The 20,465-nt window shown below is 39.4% G+C and overlaps 1 protein-coding gene across 1 annotated transcript; it reads left to right on the plus strand.

Moving 5' to 3' along the window:
• The first annotated feature begins 929 nt into the window (after window positions 1-929).
• On the plus strand, window positions 930-20,204 carry C1QTNF12 (C1q and TNF related 12). Its single transcript, XM_085079716.1, has 8 exons — window positions 930-1,115; window positions 5,660-5,770; window positions 6,713-6,824; window positions 7,833-8,014; window positions 11,407-11,515; window positions 15,715-15,805; window positions 18,270-18,348; window positions 20,106-20,204. The coding sequence occupies exons 1-8, from the start codon at window positions 930-932 to the stop codon at window positions 20,202-20,204; spliced, it is 969 nt and encodes a 322-aa protein (XP_084935842.1).
• The last annotated feature ends 261 nt before the right edge of the window (window positions 20,205-20,465 follow it).

Below are 20,465 nucleotides of genomic sequence, written 5' to 3' on the forward strand. Positions count from 1 at the left end.
CTCAGCACATCCATCCCTGTTTTCCCTTGGATGTTGCAGCCCAGAGGAGCTGCTGGGATCCTCCTCACCTGCTTCTTTTGGAATTTTTAAGCATTTATTTTAATTATTGAGCAGAACCCGGAGGAGCTGCTGGGATCCGTCTGACCTGCTTGTTCTGGACTTTGATTTTTATTTTATTTCATTTTATTTTTCGAGCAGAACCCTCCGAGCCACATCCATCCATCCATCCATCCATCCCTTGGACATTGCACCCCAGAGGAGCTGCTTGGATCCTTCTAACCTGCTTATTTGGGATTTTGATTTTAATTTTATTTGACTTTATTTCATTTTTTTGAGCAGAGCCCTCTGAGCCACATCCATCCATCCATCCATCCGTCCGTCCATCCATCATCCATCCATCCATCCATCCCTCGAACTCTGCAACCCAGAGGAGCTGCTGAGATCTGAGATCCTTCTCACCCACTTTGGGATTTTTGTTTTTATTTTATTTTATTTTTTGAGGAGAACCCTCTGGGCCACATCCATCCATCCATCCATCCATCCATCCATCCATCCATCCATCCATCCATTTATCTATCCATCCTTCCATCCATCCATCCATCCATCCATCCATCCATCCATCCATCCATCCATTTATCCATCCATCCATCCATCCATCCATCCATCCATCCATCATCCATCCATCCATCCATCCATCCATTTATCTATCCATCCATCCATCCATCCATCCATCCATCCATCCATCCATCCATCCATCCATCCTCCATCCATCCATCCATCCATCCATCCATCCATTTATCCATCCCTCCCTCCCTCCATCCCTCCATCCCCAGGAAGCTCCACCATCCCCCTATTTTGGGGCTCTTAGGGGCTTTTCCCCGCTTCTCCCCATTTGTTGTGCCCCAATCCCCTTTCCCTTTTCGCGGAGGATGTTTGGGCGCGGCTGGGCGGCGCTGGGCTGGGCGCTGCTGTGCCTGCAGCTCTGCCTGAGTGCCCGGCCGGGCCCGGGCAGGGGCGGCAGCGATCCCCGCCGGGGCGGCAGCGATCCCCGCGGGCTCCCCGAGCCGCTCAACGCCAGCCTGCCCAACAGCGACGAGCTGCACGGCCACCCCAAGGTGCGTCTGGGGAAATTTCGGGGATTTTCCCTAATTATTCTAGGAAAACTTGAGGAATTCTGGTTGGTTTTTTAAATGAAATTTGATTTGAGTCTTGATTTTTGGCCTTTTTTTGCTTGGTTTTGGGGGTTTTTTTGGGTTTTTTTCTCTGGGAGCTGCAGGAATTATATTATTATTATTATTATTGTTATTATTATTATTGTTATTATTATTATTGTTATTATTATTGTTGTTATTATTGCTATTATAGTTATTATTGTTATTATTATTAACAGTAACACTATTAACCATATTAGCATTACTATTAACATTATTATTACCAATATTAGCACTACTATTACTATTACTATTACTATTGATTTGCTATTACGATCAATACCATATCAATTTCAATACCAATACCGATATCAATATCAATACAATATCAATATCAATACCAATACCGATATCAATATCAATACAATATCAATATTAATATCAATATCAATACCGATATCAATATCTATATCTATATCTATATCATCTATATCTATATCTATCTATATCTATATCTATCAATATTATTAAGTAATAATTATTCTATTGCTATTCATTCTTAATCATCAAGGATAACTGGTATGGATTAATTGTTCATTAATTATTAGGTAATTATTATTCAATAATATTACTGATAATGGTATTTTTCACACAATGCCTAAGAATTGCATCTCTGAGGTCCAAGTTGCTGTTTGCAGCATTATTTTTGGGTGATTTGGGAGTTTTTAGGGTTGGGAGCAGGGAGGGAGAGCAGAAACCTTCCAGAGAGTTGTCCAGCATCCTTTAGGATGAACATTTTTGTAGGATTTTTGGGGTTTGGAGGGTTCAGAGCAGGTTTAGGGTTGGGATCAGGCTGGAAACAGCAGAAAACTCCCCGGGGGTTGTTCAGAATCCTTTAGGATGAATATTTGTGTGGGATTTTGGGGGTTTGGGGGATTCAGAGCAGGTTTTAGGGTTGGGAGCAGGAAGGGAGAGCAGAAACCTTCCAGAGAGTTGTCTAGAATCCTTTAGGATGAATATTTATGTAGGATTTTTGGGGTTTGGGGGATTCAGAGCAGTTTTTAGGGTTGGGAGCAGGAAGGGAGAGCAGAAACCTTCCAGAGAGTTATCCAGGATCCTTTAGAATGAACATTTTTGTAGGATTTTTGGGGTTTGGGGGACTGAGAGCAGTTTTTAGGGTTGGGATCAGGCTGGAAACAGCAGAAACCTTCCAGGGAGTTGTCCAGAATCCTTTAGGATGAATATTTATGTAGGATTTTGGGGGTTTGGGGGATTCAGAGCAGTTTTTAGGGTTGGGATCAGGCTGGAAACAGCAGAAACCTCCCGGGGGTTGTTCAGAATCCTTTGGGATGAACATTTGTGTGGGATTTTGGGGTTTTGGGGTTCAGAGCAGGTTTGGGGCTGGGAATCCCTGTCCCCAAAATGTCCCTGTCCCCGGAATGTCCCTGTCCCAGCAGGACCCTCGGGACTCTTTGATCAGCAGCATGGGGATGGCAGTTGCCATGGCAACGAGGGGACAAACCTGCCCGGAATTGGGACAAAGCGGGAATGACCGGGAACAGATTTGGGAACAGATTTGGGAACAATGGACAGCAAATTTGGGAACAATCGGGATTGGATTTGGGAATAATGGGGAACAGATTTGGGAACAATTGGGAACAAATTTGGGAATAATTTGGAACAGATTTGGGAACAATTTGGGAACAAATTCGGGAACAATTTGGGAACAGATTTGGGAACAACTGACAGCAAATTTGGGAACAATCGGGATTGGATTTGGGAATAATGGGGAACAAATTTGGGAACAATCAGGAACAAATTTGGGAACAATCAGGAACAAATTTGGGAATAATTTGGAACAGATTTGGGAACAATCTGGAACAGATTTGGGAACAAATTTCGGAACAATTGGGAACAAATTCGGGAGCAAAATTCCTTTCATAAATCTCTTCTTGTAAAGAGATTGAGAAATAAATAAACAAATCAATCAATCAATCAATCAATCAGTCTCTTCTTATAAAGAGAGATTTACAAATAAAAAATAAATAAAAAATCTCTTCTTACAGAGATCTGTAAATAAATAAATAAACAAATCTCTTATAAAAAGCGATTCCTAGGTAAGTAAGTAAATAAATAAATAAATATCTTATTAGAAAGAGATATTTAGAAATCAATCAATCAATCAATCAAACTCTTCTTATAAAGAGAGATTTACAAATAAAAAATAAATTGAAAAATCCCTTCTCATAGAGATCTCTAAATAAATAAATAAATAAATCTCTTCTTATAAAGTGAGATTTAGATATAAATAAATAAATAAAGTAAATCTCTCTTTACTATAAAGAGAGATTTAGAAATCAACTAATCAATCAATCAATCAATCTCTTCTTATAAAGTGAGATTTAGAAATAAATAAACAAAGAAATAAATATGTTATAAAGAGAGATTTAGAAATCAATCAATCAATCAATCTCTTCTTACTAAGCGAAATTCAGAAATAAATAAATAAATATATATCTTATTATTAAGAGAGATTTAGAAATCAATCAATCAATTAATCTCTTCTTACAAAGCGAAATTCAGCAATAAATAAATAACTATCTTATTATAAGAGAGATTTAGAAATCAATCAATCCATCAATCAGTCAATCAATCTCTTCTTATAAAGTGAGATTTGGGGAAAAAAAAAAAAAAATCCAGAATTTATTTTGGATGGATCCAAATCCAACGGCAGAACTCCTCTGGATAATTCCATTTCCAGAGCCCAGAAATGGGCAGAAAACCCAAATTTCCCGATTTTCTGTCACTCTGCAGGTTGGGATCGGAAACCTGGGCAGAATTCCAAGGATTTCTGGGCATTTTAATCTGAATTTGGAGCCAACTGATAACGGCCAGGAGCCAGCAGGGAACAATCTTTGGCATCCCAGCAGCTTTTCCATGGAAAAAATGAGGATTTTTCCAGCACTGGCAGTCCCAGCAGCTGGAGGATTTTAGGGATTTCATCTCAAAAAAAGCTTTTCCCAGGAAAAACTGAAGGCGCTGCCGGAGAAATGGGATTTTCCTGGGAATTTTAACTGGGAATTTTAAAGGATTTTCTCTTGGAAAAGCTTTTCCCACTAAAAATTGAAGGTGCTGCTGGGGAAATGGGATTTTTCTGGGAAATTTTACCTGAGAATTTTTAATGATTTCCTCTTGGAAAAGCTTTTCCTGGCAGGAATTTAAGGCACTGACAGGCTGTGGAATTGGGATTTTCCTGGGAATCTTTAAGGATTTCTCCTTGAAAAATCTTTCCCCAGCAAGAACTAGAAGGCAGTGCCATGGAAATGGGATTTTCCTGGGAATTTCCCTGGAATTAGATCATTTAAAGCATCCCAGCAGCTTTCCATGCTCTCTGGTTCCTTGAGGCCAAGAGGAATTCCAAGCCTTTGGAATTTTGCTGCTGGATGAGGATATTGTGGATATCCTGGGACTGGATGAACCTTTTCCTTCCTAAGATAAATCCAGGTTTTATAGGATCAATCCAGGTTTTATAGGATCAATCCATGCGTTGTAGGATAAATCCATGGCTTTATAGGATAAATCCATTACTTTATAGGAAAAATCCCCACTTTTTAGGATCAATCCAAGTTTTATAGGATAAATCCATGGCTTTATAAGATCAATCCATGGCTTTATAGGAGAAATCCAGGTTTCCTAAGATAAATCCATGGCTTTATAGGATCAATTCAGGTTTCCTAAAATCAATCCATGGCTTTATGGGATCAATCCAGGTTTTATAGGATCAATCCATGGTTTTATAGGATCTATCCATGACTTTATAGGTGAAATCCATTACTTCATAGGATCAATCCGTACTTTATGGGGTCAATCCAGGTTTCCTAAAATCAATCAATGGCTTTATAGGAGCAATCCATACTTTATAGGATAAATCCATGTTTTCTAGGATCAATCCATGGTTTTATAGGGTCAACCCAGGTTTCCTAAAATCAATCCATGGCTTTATAGGATCAACCCAAACTTTATAGGATCAATCCATGGCTTTATAGGATCAATCCATGTTTTATAGCATCAATCCATACTTTATATTATTTATAGGATAAATCCATACTTTATAGGATCCATCCAGGTTTTATAGGCTCAATCCATGGCTTTATAGGATCAATCCAAACTTTATAGGATCAATCCATACTTTATAGGATGAATCCATCACTTTATGGGATCAATCCATACTTTATAGAATAAATCCAAACTTTATAGGATAAATCCGTTACTTTATAGGATAAATCCAAACTTTAAAGGATCAATCCATGGCTTTATAGGACAAAAGGAAAAAAAAACAAAATAAAAAAATCGGCTAAAAGCAAAAAAAACCAGGAAAACAATCCACGCCTTCCCAAGCAGCAATTCCCAAGATATGCACCACCCCAGTTCCCTCCCGAAGAACACAAACCACAGATTTTTTCGGGATAAACATCAATCCCACCCTTTTTGCCCATTTTCCCCAGCAGGACCCTGCAGCCCCCCGGCTGACAGACCCCAGGAGAACATGGATCTCCTTCGTCCATCGACCTGATGATGGAAACCCCAGGAGGAGATGCAAAGGGAAAGACAAAAAATTGGTACTGTTTGCTCTCATGGTTCTTCTCCATCCACAGGGATTTTTGGGGTTTTCCTTCCCACCCCAAACTGGGCTGAATTCTCCTTTCTTCGGGGTGATTGCTCTGGTTTTGGAGAAGTTGGGTTGGTTGGGATATGGGAGAGAGATTTCCCTGCTGCAGCTGGGTTTGAACTGAGGGTTTGGGGTTGTTTTCCTGCTCGGTAGAAATAAAATCCTCTTTTTTTTCACCTCTGGCCTTTTTTGGGGTTATTTTCCCACTCAGTAGCAATACAATCCTCTTTTTTTTTTGTCTCCTCTGGCCTTTTTTGGGGGTTATTTTCCCACTCAGTAGAAGTAAAATCCACTGTTTCTTTCTCCTCTGGCTTTTTGGAGTTATTTTCCCACTCAATAGCAATAAAATCCTCATTTTGTTGGTCTCCTCTGGCTTTTTTGGGGTTGTTTTCCCACCCAGTAGAAATAAAATCCTCTTTTTTTTTTTTCCTCCTCTGGCCTTTTTTGGGGTTATTTTACCACTCAATAACAATGAAATCCACTTTTTTTTTCACCTCTGGCTTTTTTGGGGTTATTTTCCCACTCAGTAGAGATAAAATATTCTTTTTTTTTCTCCTCTGGCCTTTTTGAGGGTTATTTTCCCACTCAATAGCAATAAAATCCACTTTTTCTTTCTCCTCCCACGAGATAAAGTCAGAGTCTCCCAAAGGCTAAACGAATCAAGTGGTTTATATCAAATTAATGATCTAAATATTAAGTGACAATGGATCATGAGGGGAATTTTCCTGCTTGGCCACTCTTGGCTGTTCCCCCTCATTTCACCATGGAATTCCTTGAAGAAATCAGCAATTCTCCTGGAATTCCTCCCCCTGCTGCTCTCCCTGTAGGATTTTTGCTCTTTCCCCACAATTTTCTCCTCCTAATCCCAATTTTTTCTTTCTTTTCCCCTCAGCGAGGCCTAGTTGGGCCTCCTGGGCCTCCTGGGCCTCCTGGGCCTCCGGGAGCTCCTGGGGCTGAAATCACCAGGGAAGTTCTTCTGCAGGAGTTCAAGGAGATTTTAAAAGGTAAAAGGGTTTAAAGGCTATAAAGGTAAAGGATATGAAAGGCTGTAAGAGCTTTTGGGGGTTTTTTTGATGAAGCACCTCAATAAATCAAGAAATGGCTTCATCTTCGAGCGTTCCTCTGGAAAATGTTCCCTCAGGGCTGAAATCAGGGAAGTTCTGCAGGAGTTCAAGGAGATTTTAGAAGGTAAAAGACTTAAAAAGGACACTGAAGGCTGTAAGAGCTTTGAGGGGTTTTTTGAGGGTTTTTTTGGTGAAGAACCACGACAAATTCAGAACCAGCTTTGACTTCAAGCAACCAAAAATGTTCCCCAGGGCTGAAATCACCAGGAAAATTCTCCTGCAGGAATTCAAGATTTTAAAAGATTTCAAAAGGATACTAAAGGTAAAGGATATTAAAGGGTGTAGGAGCTTTTAGGGTTTTTTTGAGGGATTTTTTTGGTGAAGAACCATTACAAATCGAGACCAGATTTCCCCATCAAGCATTCCTCTGGCAACCAAAAATATTCCAGGGCTGAAATCACCAGGGAAGTTCTGCAGGAGTTCAAGGAGATTTTAAAAGATTTTAGAAGGATATTAAAGGTAAAGGATGTTTAAGTGTGTAAGAATCTTGAGGGTTTTTTTGAGATTTTTCTGAGGAATATTTTTCTGGGATATCCAGAAGCAATTTCCCCATCAAGCATTTCCCTGGCAACCAAAAATATTCCCCCAAGGCTGAAATCACCAGGAAAAGTCTTCTGCAGGAGCTCAAGGAGACTTTAAAAGATTTTAAAAGGATATTGAGGTTTTTTTGAGGGATTTTTTTTGGTGAAGCACCATGACAAATCCAGAACCAGCTTTGCTATCAAGCATTCCCCTGGCAACCAAAAATATTCCCCCAGAGCCGCTTGGCTGAAAAAAACCCCCCCAAAAATAAGATTCAAATGCAAGATTCCAATCCCACAATGAACACTTTCATGGGCCAAACCCCCAAATTAATCTTTTCTCCCCACTTTTTCCCTTTTCCCCCAGAAGCCATCGAGCGGCGAGCATCCCTGGCTGGCTCAGCCCAGCCCAGCCAGCTTCCCCCAGAGCTGCTGGCCCTGCAGGACATCCCAACCCACAGGAGAGTGGAGCAAGCTTTCCACTGCCAGCTCAAGGGACAGGTCGTGGTGGACAAGAAAACCCTGGTGGAGCTCCAGAACTTCCAGTCGGTGAGGAGGAATTCCAGGGTGGAGAAGCCTTGCTTGGCTCGGTGGGGTTTTCCTTCAAGAAACTCAAAAAAAAGAAATAAATTAATGAAAAATTGTCTAAAGGAGGGATGGGGAAGGTCTGGAGGGATGTCATGAGGGGCTGAAGGAGATTGAGGGGAGATTTTTGGGGTTTGAAGCTCTTCTGAGGGGAAATTCTGATTTTTTGTCCCTGGAACCTTCAGGGCCTTGCTTGGCTCGGTGGGGTTTTCCTCCAAGAAACTCAGAAAAAAGAAATAAATTCATGGGAAATTGTCCAAAGGAGGGATGGGGAAGGTCTGGAGGGATGTCATGAGGGGCTGAAGGAGATTGAGGGGAGATTTTTGGGGTTTGCAGATCTTCTGGGGTTGTTTTTTCTCTCTGTGGAACAGCTCCAGGGCTTTGCTTGGCTCTGTGGGGTTTTCCTCCAAGAAACTAAAAAAAAAAAAAAAGAAATAAATCCATGAGAAATTACCTAAAGGAGGGATGGGGAAGGTCTGGAGGGATCTCATGAGGGGCTGAAGGAGATTGAGGGGAGACTTTTGGGGTTTGAAGCTCTTCTTATTATTATTTATTGGGATTTTGGGGTCCCAAAAGCTGTGGGAGATCACGAAGATTCTGAGATTCCTGCGGTGCCAGGAGAGGGAATTTGACAGGAAAAATCCCATTCCTTGCTGAGCTTTCCTGCCCGGACTCCTCCCACCCCAAAAGGGCGTTTTCCTGGATTTCCCCCAAACTTTTGGCAGCTTTTTGGAATCTTTTCAGGGCTGGGTGCTGATTGTCCCCGAGGGGTGGGCAGGGAGCTGCTGCCTCATTAATTAGCACGGAAAATTGGGAATAATCCCAAAATGCCAGCCCTGCTGCTTCCCATGCCTCAGGGCTGCTCTGCCCAACTCCATCCCAATTATTCCTGGCTGGAATCGCTCCGGAATCCTGCGGTGCCAGCGACGTGAAGGGTCTGGTTTGGGCTTGTGCCCTGGGAAAAGGGGAATTCCGAGGGAGGGATGGAGAGGAAAAGGTGGGAATGTTGCCTTGGAGGAATTCCAGCGGGAGACAGGGAGAGGAGTGGAGGAGTGGAGGTGCTGCCAGGCTGTGGAATTGGGATTTTAATGGGAATTTTAAAGGATTTCCCCTTGGAAAAGCTTTTCCCAGCAGGAATTGGAGGTGCTGCCAGGCTGTGGAATTGGGATTTTAATGGGAATTTTAAAGGATTTCCCCTTTTCCAAGCAGGAATTTAAGGCACTGCCAGGCTGTGGAATTGGGATTTACCCGGGAATTTTACCTAGGAATTTTTAAGGATTTCCTCTTGGAAAACCTTTTCCCAGCAGGATCTGAAGGCACTGACATGGAAGTGGGATTTACCTGGGAATTATACCTGAGAATTTTACAGATTTCCCCTTGAAAAAGCTTTTCCCAGCAGGAGCTGAAGGCACTGCCATGAAAGTGGGATTTTCCTGGGAATTTTTAAGGATTTCCTCTTGGAAAATCTCTTTCCCAGCAAGGATTGTGAAGGCACTGCCAGGCTGTGGAATTGGGATTTTCCTGGGAATTTTACCTGGGAATTTTTAAGGATTTCCCCTTGAAAAACCTTTTCCTGGCAGGAATTGAAAGCACTGCCAGGCTGTGGAATTGGGATTTTCCTGGGAATTTTGAAGGATTTCTCCTTGAAAAACCTTTCCCCAGCAAGAACTAGAAGGCAGTGCCATGGAAATGGGATTTTCCTGGGAATTTCCCTGGAATTAGATCATTTAAAGCATCCCAGCAGCTTTCCATGCTCTCTGGTTCCTTGAGGCCAAGAGGAATTCCAAGCCTTTGGAATTTTGCTGCTGGATGAGGATATTTTGGATATCCTGGGCCTGGATGAACCTTTTCTTTATTAAGATCAAACCTTTTCTTTATTAAGATCAATCCAGGTTTTATAGGATCAATCCATTGGATCCCTGAAACTGGGAATTCTCATCCCAATTCTCCAGGAGTGACTCCCATTTTTCCTCCTAGAAAAATCAGGAAAATCAGAAAATCAGGATTGCCTGAGGGAGGTGTGAGATGAACTGAGGGGGAAAAACTGATTTGGGTTTTCCAGAGCGAAACACTGGAATATTTGAGGTTTTTTTTCTGGAATTACAGAGTGATTTCCTCGGGAATAAATCCCTGTGGAGTTTGGATGAGGATCCTGGGAGGCAGCAGGGATTTCATGGGATATTTCCTGGGATTTCATGGGATATTTCCTGGGATTTCATGGGATATTTCCTGGGATTTCATGGAATATTCCCTGGGATTTCATGGGATATTTCCTGGGATTTCATGGGATATTTCAGCCAGCAAACCTCACCCTGCTGGAGAAAACCAGGGCAGGGAGGGCATGAAGGGACAGGAATGTTTGATCAGTTGGGATTTGCTGGGATTGCTGTGGGATTGTGGTGCTGCAGAAAAAAAAAAGGGACGAAGGGATGAAAAAAGGGAAATCCAGCCTGGAATGATCCCAAATCCTGGTGGGATAAGGAGACAATGCAGCTCCTTCTGTGATTTTGGGGGGTTTGATGAATTTAACCAATTTAACAGAAAAATCCACTGCTGTTCCACGTGGATTTAGAATCCTGGAATCACAGAATCCTTTGGGATGGAAAAGTATGGATTTGACCTGTTTGGGGGATTTAGCAGTGTTTGTTTTGGGGATCCAGCAGTGTTTGGTTTTTGGGATTCAGGAGCGTTTGGTTTTTGGGATGCAGGACCAGCCCAGGGATTTGGGATCAGCCCAGGGATTTAGGATCAATGCAGGGATTTGGGATCAGCCCAGGGATTTAGGATCAGCCCAGCAATTTGGGATCAGCCCAGGGATTTGGGATCAATGCAGGCATTTGGGATCAGCACAGGGATTTGGGATCAGCCCAGGGATTTGGGATCAATGCAGGGATCTGGGATCAGCACAGGGATTTGGGATCAGTGCAGGGATTTGGGATCAATGTGGGGATTTAGGATCAATGCAGGGATCTGAGACCAGCCCAGGCATTTGGGATCAGCCCAGGGATTTGGGATCAGCCCAGGGATTTGGGATCAATGGAGGGATTTGGGATCAGCCCAGGGATTTGGGATCAGCCCAGGGATTTGGGATCAATGCAGGGATCTGGGATCAGCCCAGGGATTTAGGATCAATGCAGGGATTTGGGATCAGCCCAAGGATTTAGGATCAATGCAGGGATTTAGGATCAATGCAGGGATTTGGGATCAGCCCAGGGATCTGGGATCAGCCCAGGGATCTGGGACCAGCCCAGGGATCTGGGACCAGCCCAAATCTCTGGAACGCCTGCAGGGCTCAGGCTGTCCCCCAGCTCCACCCCATGACAATTTGGGACTCTCCGGCTGTTTTTCCCCCGCAGCCCCCCGGGCGAGGCGCCTTCCTGCGCGGCTCCGGGCTGGACCTGCCCTCGGGGAGATTCACCGCGCCGCTGGCGGGCATCTACCAGTTCTCTGCCAACGTCCACATCGGTGAGAGATCCCGGGAAACAGGGATTGCCTGCCGAGAGTGGGAAAAACACGGGAAATCCGTGTTCCCTCTGAATTTATCCCAAATATATCCACATTTATCCCAAATATATCCACATTTATCCATTTCTGGAAGCAAATTTATCCCAAATATATCCAAATTTATCCCAAATATATCCAAATTTATCCATTTCTGGGAGCAAATTTATCCCAAATATATCCAAATTTATCCCAAATATATCCACATTTATCCCAAATATATCCACATTTATCCCAAATATATCCAAATTTATCCACTTCTGGGAGCAAATTTGCCCCAAATATATCCAAATTTATCCCAAATATATCCACATTTATCCCAAATATATCCAAATTCATCCCAAATATATCCAAATTTATCCCAAATATATCCAAATTTATCCATTTCTGGAAGCAAATTTATCCCAAATATATCCACATTTATCCCAAATATATCCACATTTATCCCAAATACATCCAAATTTATCCCAAATATATCCACATTTATCCCAAATATATCCACATTTATCCCAAATATATCCACATTTATCCCAAATATATCCACATTTATCCATTTCTGGAAGCAAATTCATCCCAAATATATCCAAATTTATCCCAAATATATCCAAATTTATCCATTTCTGGGAGCAAATTTATCCCAAATATATCCAAATTTATCCCAAATATATCCACATTTATCCCAAATATATCCAAATTTATCCCAAATATATCCAAATTTATCCCAAATATATCCACATTTATCCATGGGAGTTCTGCCCTGGGAGCTCCAGGAGCTCTGCAGCCAGGGAAAACATGGATTGGCTTCTGAGAGTGGGAAATCCATGGGAAAATCCATGTTCTCTCTGAATTTATCCCAAATATATCCAAATTTATCCATGGGAGTTCTGCCCGGGGAGCTCTGAGCCAGGGAAAACAGGGATTGCCTTCGGAGGGTGGAAAATCCATGGAAAATCCATGTTCCCTCCGAATTTATCCATTTCTGGGAGTAAATTTATTCCAAATATATCCAAATTTATCCATGGGAGTTCTGCCCTGACCCTCCTGAGAGTTCTGCAGCCAGGGAAAAACTGGATTTGCCTTCTGCAGGCTGGGAAATCCATGGAAAAATCCATGTTCCCTCCAAATTTGTCCATTTTGGGAGCAAATGTATCCCAAATATATCCAAATTTATCCATTTTGGGGAGCAAATTTATCAAAGGGAGTTCTGCCCTGATCCTCCTGAGAGCTCTGCATCCAGGGAAATTCCTTTTTCAAAATCCATTCTCCCAGAGGTTTTCCCAGTGCCATGGATGGCCAGAGGTGGATATTCCTTGGTGGATTCCCTTTTTAAATTCCCTTTTTAAAAATTCCTTTTTCAAATCCCATATCCCAGATGTTTTCCCAGCACCACTGATCCCAGAGCTGGATATTCCTTGGTGGATTCCCTTTTTAAATTCCCTTTTTAAATTCCATTATCCCAGAGGTTTTTCCAGTGCTACTGATGGCCAGAGATGGATATTCTTTGGTGGATTCCCTTTTTTAAATTCCTTTTTTCAAATCCCATATCCCAGAGGTTTTCCCAGCACCACTGATCCCAGAGCTGGATATTCCTTGGTGGATTCCCTAATTAAATTCCCTTTTCAAATCCCATATCCCAGATGTTTTCCCAGCACCACTGATCCCTGAGCAGGATATTCCTTGATGGATCCCCTTTTTTAAATTCCTTTTTTCAAATCCCATATCCCAGAGGTTTTCCCAATGCCATTGATGGGCAGAGCTGGATTCCCTTTATTAAATTCCTTTTAAAAATCCTATATCCCAGAGGTTTTCCCAGTGCCATGGATGGCTAGAGGTGGATTCCCTTTATTAATTCCCTTTTCAAATCCCATATCCCAGATGTTTTCCCAGCACCACTGATCCCAGAGCTGGATATTCCTTGGTGGATTCCCTTTTTAAATTCCCTTTTTAAATTCCTTTTTTCAAATCCATTCTCCCAGAGGTTTTCCCAGCACCACTGATGGCCAGAGCTGGATATTCTTTGATGGATCCCCTTTTTTAAATTCCTTTTTTCAAATCCCATATCCCAGAGGTTTTCCCAGCACCACTGATCCCAGAGCTGGATATTCCTTGGTGGATTCCCTAATTAAATTCCCTTTTCAAATCCCATACCCCAGAGGTTTTCCCAGCACCACTGATCCCAGAGCTGGATATTCCTTGATGGATCCCCTTTTTTAAATTCCTTTTTTCAAATCCCATATCCCAGAGGTTTTCCCAGCATCACTGATCCCAGAGCAGGATATTCCTTGATGGATTCCCTTTTTAATTGTTTTTTTAAATTCCTTTTTTCAAATCCCATATCCCAGATGTTTTCCCAGTACCACTGATGCCCAGAGCTGGATTCCCATTTTTTAAATTCCTTTTTTAAAATCCCATATCCCAGAGGTTTTCCCCTTGCCATGCATGGCCAGAGCTGGATTCCCTTTATTAAATTCCCTTTTCAAATCCCATATCCCAGAGTTTTTCCCAGTGCCACAGATGGCCAGAGGTGGATTTTTGGTGGTTCCCTTTTTAAATTCCCTTTTTTAAATTCCATTTCCCTGAGGTTTTTCCAGTGCCACTGATGGGCAGATGGATATTTTGGTGGATTCCCTTTTATTTTTTAAATTCCCTTTTCAAATCCCACATCCCAGATGTTTTCCCAGCACCACTGATCCCAGAGCTGGATATTCCTTGGTGGATTCCCTTTTTAAATTCCCTTTTCAAATCCCATATCCCAGAGGTTTTCCCAGCACCACTGATCCCAGAGCTGGATCCCCATTTTTAAATTCCTTTTTTAAAATCCCATATCCCAGAGGTTTTCCCAGTGCCATGGATGGCCAGAGCTGGATTCCCTTTATTAAATTCCCTTTTCAAATCCCATATCCCAGATGTTTTCCCAGCACCACTGATCCCAGAGCAGGATATTCCTTGGCAGATTCCCTTTTTAAATTCCCTTTTCAAATCCCATATCCCAGAAGTTTTCCCAGTACCACTGATGGCCAGAGCTGGATCGCCTTTATTAAATTCCTTTTTAAAATCCCATATCCCAGAGGTTTTCCGTGTGGTGGTTTTTTTTTTTTTTTTTTTGGGTTTTTTGTGGTGGGGGTGGTTTTTTTTTTTTTTTGGGTTTTGTTGTGGGTGGTTTTTTTTTTTTTTTTTTTTTTGTGTTTTTGTTGTGGTGGTTTTTGGTGGTTTTTTTTTTTTTTTTTTTTTTTTTTGGGTTTTGTGTGTGGTGGGTGGTTTTTGGTGGTTTTTTTTTTTTTTTTTTTCCCAGAGTTTTTCCCAGTGCCACAGATGGCCAGAGCTGGATATTCCTTGGTGGATTCCCTTTTTAAATTCCCTTTTTTAAAATTCCATTATCCCCGAGGTTTTTCCAGTGCTACTGAAGACCACAGATGGACATTCCTTGGTGGATTCCCTTTTTTAAATTCCCTTTTAAAATCCCATATCCCAGAGGTTTTCCCAGTGCCATGGATGGCTAGAGGTGGATTCCCTTTATTAAATTCCCTTTTCAAATCCCATATCCCAGAGGTTTTCCCAGCACCACTGATCCCAGAGCAGGATATTCCTTGGTGGATTCCCTAATTAAATTCCCTTTTCAAATCCCATATCCCAGAGGTTTTCCCAGCACCACTGATCCCAGAGCAGGATATTCCTTGGTGGATTCCCTTTTTAAATTCCTTTTTCAAATCCCATATCCCACAGGTTTTCCCAATGCCATTGATGGGCAGAGCTGGATTCCCTTTATTAAATTCCTTTTAAAAATCCTATATCCCAGAGGTTTTCCCAGTGCCATGGATGGCTAGAGGTGGATTCCCTTTATTAAATTCCCTTTTCAAATCCCATATCCCACAGGTTTTCCCAGTGCCACTGATCCCAGAGCTAGATTCCCTTTATTAAATTCCCTTTTCAAATCCCATATCCCAGAAGTTTTTGTGTGGTGGGTTTTTGTGGTTTTTTTTTTTTTTTTTTTTTTTTTTGAAGTTTTCCCAGTACCACTGATGGCCAGAGCTGGATCCAGTTGCCTTTGCCCCATGGGATTTTAGGATCTCCTCACCCCAACCTCACCCCGCTCTCCCCATGCTGTGACCAACCCCAAATCCCCCAATTCCCATCAATTTGACATTTTTCCCATTGTTTCCCAGACCACAGTGAGCTGAAGAGCAGAGTGCAGCTGCGGGCTCGGGACAGCGTCAGGGTGCTGATCTGCATCGAGTCCCTCTGCCACAGATACACGTGAGTGATCCCGAAAATCTGGGAAAAATCCCAAAAATTCCCCAAAATTCCCAACATTCCCGAATGTTCCAACCCCCTCGGGAAGAGAGATTTCACCAGAAATGGATTTTCTGTGAGAAATTGTGGTGGGATTGTTCTGCGGAGTTGTGATGGAATTGTTGTGCTGAGTGATTCCTTTTCATTTTGGGGTCAATTTGGGGTTAATTTTGGGGTTTTAATTTCGGGTTTAATTTTGGGGTCAATGTTGGGTTTTAATGTTGGGGTTTAATTTTGGGGTCAATTTGGGGTTTAATTTTGGGTTTAATTTGGGGTTTAATTTTGGGGTTTAATTTGGTGTTTTAATTTTGGGGTTTAATTTTGGGGTCAATGTTGGGTTTTAATTTTGGGTTTTGATTTTGGGGTTAATTTTGGGGTCAATTTTGGGTTTTAATGTGGGGTTTTAATGTGGGGTTTTAATTTTGAGGTTTAATTTTCGGTTTAATTTTCGGTTTAATTTTGGAGTTTAATTTTGGGGTTAATTTTGAGTTTTAATGTTGGGTTTTAATTTTGGGTTTAACGTTGGGTTTTAATGTTGGGGTTTAATTTTGGGGTTTAATTTGAGGTTAATTTTGGGTTTTAATTTTGGGTTTTTATTTCAGGTTTTAATGTTGGGGTTAATTTTGGGGTCAATTTTGGGTTTTAATGTGGGGTTTTAATTTTGGGTTAATTTTGGGGTCAATTTTGGGTTTAATGTGGGGTTTTAATGTGGGGTTTTAATTTTGGGGTTTAATTTGGGGTTTAATTTGGGGTTTAATTTTGGGGTTTAATTTGGGGTTAATTTTGGGTTTTAATTTTGGTTTTTTATTTCAGGTTTTAATTTTGGGATTTAATTTTGGGGTTTAATTTTGAGTTTTAATGTTGGGTTTTAATTTCGGGTTTTAATTTTGGGTTTTAATTTTGGGTTTTAATTTCGGGTTTTAATGTTGGGTTTTAATTTTGGGGTTTTAATTTGGGGTTTTAACCTCTCTGTGCTAAATTGTATTATTATTTCTAATTTATTTATTATTTATAGTGATAAACAGTTACCAAATAATTACAAACTGATCATTACTATTATTTATCATGGTAAAATGCTACCAAATAATTATTGAATAATTATTACTATTATTATTATTTATCATGATAGTTACAAAATAATTAACTATTTTAAATTAAATTAATTATTTTGTAATTAAATTATTTATGAATGAAAATGAAATTATCACTATTATTTATCACAACAGTTTAAATAATAGTTTCAAGACTATTAGTCTTTAATAACAGTTTAAAGAATTTATTAGTGAATTATTACTGTTATTTATCATGATAGTTACCAAAGAACTATTGATGAATTATTACTATTATTTTTCATGCTAGTTACAAAAAGTTATTAATGAATTATTACTATTTAGTAATATATAGTGATAAATATATAGTGATAAATAAATATATAGTGATAAATAACTATATAGTGATAAATAGCTACCAAATAATTAGAAATTAATAATTGCTATTATTTATAGTGATAGTTACCAGTTATTAATTAATTATTATTATTATTATAGTAATATATAGTGATAAATATATAGTGATAAATAACTATATAGTGATAAACAGTTACCAAATAATTAGAAATTAATAATTACCAAACAGCTATTAATGAATTATCACTGTTAATTATTACAATTTAGTAATATATAGTGAAAAATATATAGTGATAAATATATAGTGATAACTATATAGTGATAAATAGTTACCAAATAATTAGAAATTAATAATTGCTATTATTTATAGTGATAGTTACCAGTTATTAATTAATTATTATTATTATTATTATTATTATTATAGTAATATATGGTGATAAATATATAGTGATAAATAACTATATAGTGATAAATATATAGTGATAAATAGTTACAAATAATTATAAATTAATCATTGCTATTATTTATTGTGATAGTTACCAGTTATTAATTATTATTATTATAGTTATATATAGTGATAAATATATAGTGATAAATAACTATATAGTGATAAATAGTTACCAAATAATTCGAAATTAATAATTGCCAAACAGCTATTAATGAATTATTACAATTTAGTAATATATAGTGAAAAATATATAGTGATAAATATATAGTGATAACTATATAGTGATAAATATTTACCAAATAATTATAAATTAATAATTGCTATTATTTATAGTCATAGTTACCAGTTAATTAATTATTATTATTATTATAGTAATATACAGTGATAAATATATAGTGATAAATAAATATATAGTGATAAATAACTATACAGTGATAAATAGTTACCAAATAATTAGAAATTAATAATTGCCAAACAGCTATTAATGAATTATTACTATTAATTACTCCCAGGGCAATTCTGGGCTGTTTTTCCTGAGGTTTAATCTGATTTTAATGCTGATTTTTCTCCCCAGATCCCTGGAGGTGATCGCTGGGCTGGAGAGCAACAGCAAACTCTTCACCATCAATGTCCATGGATTGCTGCAGCTGCAGGTGAGAGAAAATTGGGAATTTCTGCCCCAAATCCCAGGAGGAATGGGAATTTTGGGAGTTCCTGGAGTGGGGAAGGATTTGGGAAAATGGGGAAAAGGGAATTCCTCAGCTGGAAATTCTGATTTTAAGGCACAGGCAGAAGCTTCCCTCTGAGAAATATTCAATATTCAATATTTATTAAATATTTATTTACATACAAATATTTATGAGATCTATATGAAAATATTAAATAGATATTTATAGCTAAATAGAAAATTTATTATATTTAAAATAGTTTAAATTATATATAATAATTGATTTATTATATTTAAAATAGTTAAAATAATTTAATTTAGTATAATTATGATATTTATTATTTATTTATAGATAGATATTTGTTAAATACATATTTAACTATGGAATTTATAGCTATGTAAATATAAAATTTAGAACAGAATAGACTATTTAGACATACAGAATAGATCAATTTATTATATTATAAAATGCATCAAAGATTTCTTTACCTATAAATACTTCTATTTCTACTATTCCCAGCTGCAAAATGTGAATTTTTCCAAGTTTTCCCCAGAATGTGTCAAATATTCCCAGTTTTCCCCACGATGGATCCAGAATTCCTGATTGAGAAAATATGAATTTTCCCAGTTTTTTCCCAGAATGTGTCAAATATTCCCATTTTCCCATGATGGATCCAGAATTCCTTATTGCAAAATGTGAATTTTTCCCAGTTTTTCCCCGGAATGTGTCAAATATTCCCATTTTCCCCACGATCGATCCGGAATTCCTGGTTGCAAAATGTGAATTTTTCCAAGTTTTTCCCAGAATGTGTCAAATATTCCCATTTTTTCCCTGGAATGTATCAGATATTCCCATTTTCCCCATGATGGATCCAGAATTCCCAGCTGCAAAATGTGAATTTTTCCCATTTTTCCCCTGAATGTGTCAAATATTCCCATTTTTCCCCTGAATGTGTCAAATATTCCCATTTTTCCCCAGAATGTATCAAATATTCCCATTTTCCCCCCAGAATGTGTAAAATATTCCCATTTTTCTCCAGAATGTATCAAATATTCCCAATTTTTCCCCCAAATGTATCAAATATTCCCATTTTCCCCCCAGAATGTATCAAATATTCCCATTTTTCCCCAGAATGTATCAAATATTCCCATTTTTCCCCAGAATGTATCAAATATTCCCATTATTTTCCCCGGAATGTATCAAATATTCCCAATTTTTCCCCAGAATGTATCAAATATTCCCAATTTTTCCCCAGAATGTATCAAATATTCCCATTTTCCCCGGAATGTATCAAATATTCCCAATTTTTCCCCAGAATGTGTCAAATATTCCCATTATTTTCCCCAGAATGTGTCAAATATTCCCATTTTCCCCAGAATGTGTCAAATATTCCCATTTTCCCCCCAGAATGTATCAAATATTCCCATTTTTCCTCAGAATGTATCAAATATTCCCATTATTTTCCCCGGAATGTATCAAATATTCCCAATTTTTCCCCAGAATGTGTCAAATATTCCCATTATTTTCCCCAGAATGTGTCAAATATTCCCATTTTCCCCCAGAATGTATCAAATATTCCCATTTTTCCCCGGAATGTCTCAATATTCCCAGTTTTTTCCCCAGAATGTGTAAAATATTCCCATTTTCCCCCCAGAATGTGTCAAATATTCCCATTTTTCCCCCGGAATGTATCAAATATTCCCATTTTCCCCCCAGAATGTCTCAATATTCCCATTTTCCAGGCTGGGCAGTACACCTCCATCTTCGTGGATAACAGCGCTGGAGCTTCAGTCACTGTGCAGAGCGGATCTGATTTCATGGGAATGCTGCTGGGAGCTTAGGGGATCGGGGAACTGTCCTGGGATTTGGGAATTGTCTGGGAAATCCCGGGATTTGGGAATTGGGACTGAGGGAATCCCGGGATTTGGGACTGAGGGAATCCCGGGATTTGGGATTGAGGGAATCCCAGGATTTGGGATTTGGGACTGGGGGAATCCCGGGATTTGGGAACTGTCCGGCAATCCTGGGATTTGGGACTGAGGGAATCCCAGGATTTGGGATTTGGGACTGGGGGAATCCCGGGATTTGGGAACTGTCCGGCA

The sequence above is a fragment of the Lichenostomus cassidix genome, chromosome 21 (genome assembly GCF_008360975.1).
Source record: "Lichenostomus cassidix isolate B80296 chromosome 21, HeHo_3.0, whole genome shotgun sequence".
NCBI classification, from domain to species: domain Eukaryota; kingdom Metazoa; phylum Chordata; class Aves; order Passeriformes; family Meliphagidae; genus Lichenostomus; species Lichenostomus cassidix.

What these genes read in the sequence shown, in the direction of transcription:
- C1QTNF12 (XM_085079716.1), top strand. Translation starts at nt 930, where the DNA reads ATGTTTGGGCGCGGCTGGGCGGCGCTGGGCTGGGCGCTGCTGTGCCTG. An exon ending in AAGGGAAAGACAAAAAATTG is followed by an intron (nt 5,771 to 6,712) that starts GTACTGTTTGCT and finishes TTTTCCCCTCAG; the next exon opens with CGAGGCCTAGTTGGGCCTCC. An exon ending in CTCTGCCAACGTCCACATCG is followed by an intron (nt 11,516 to 15,714) that starts GTGAGAGATCCC and finishes ATTGTTTCCCAG; the next exon opens with ACCACAGTGAGCTGAAGAGC.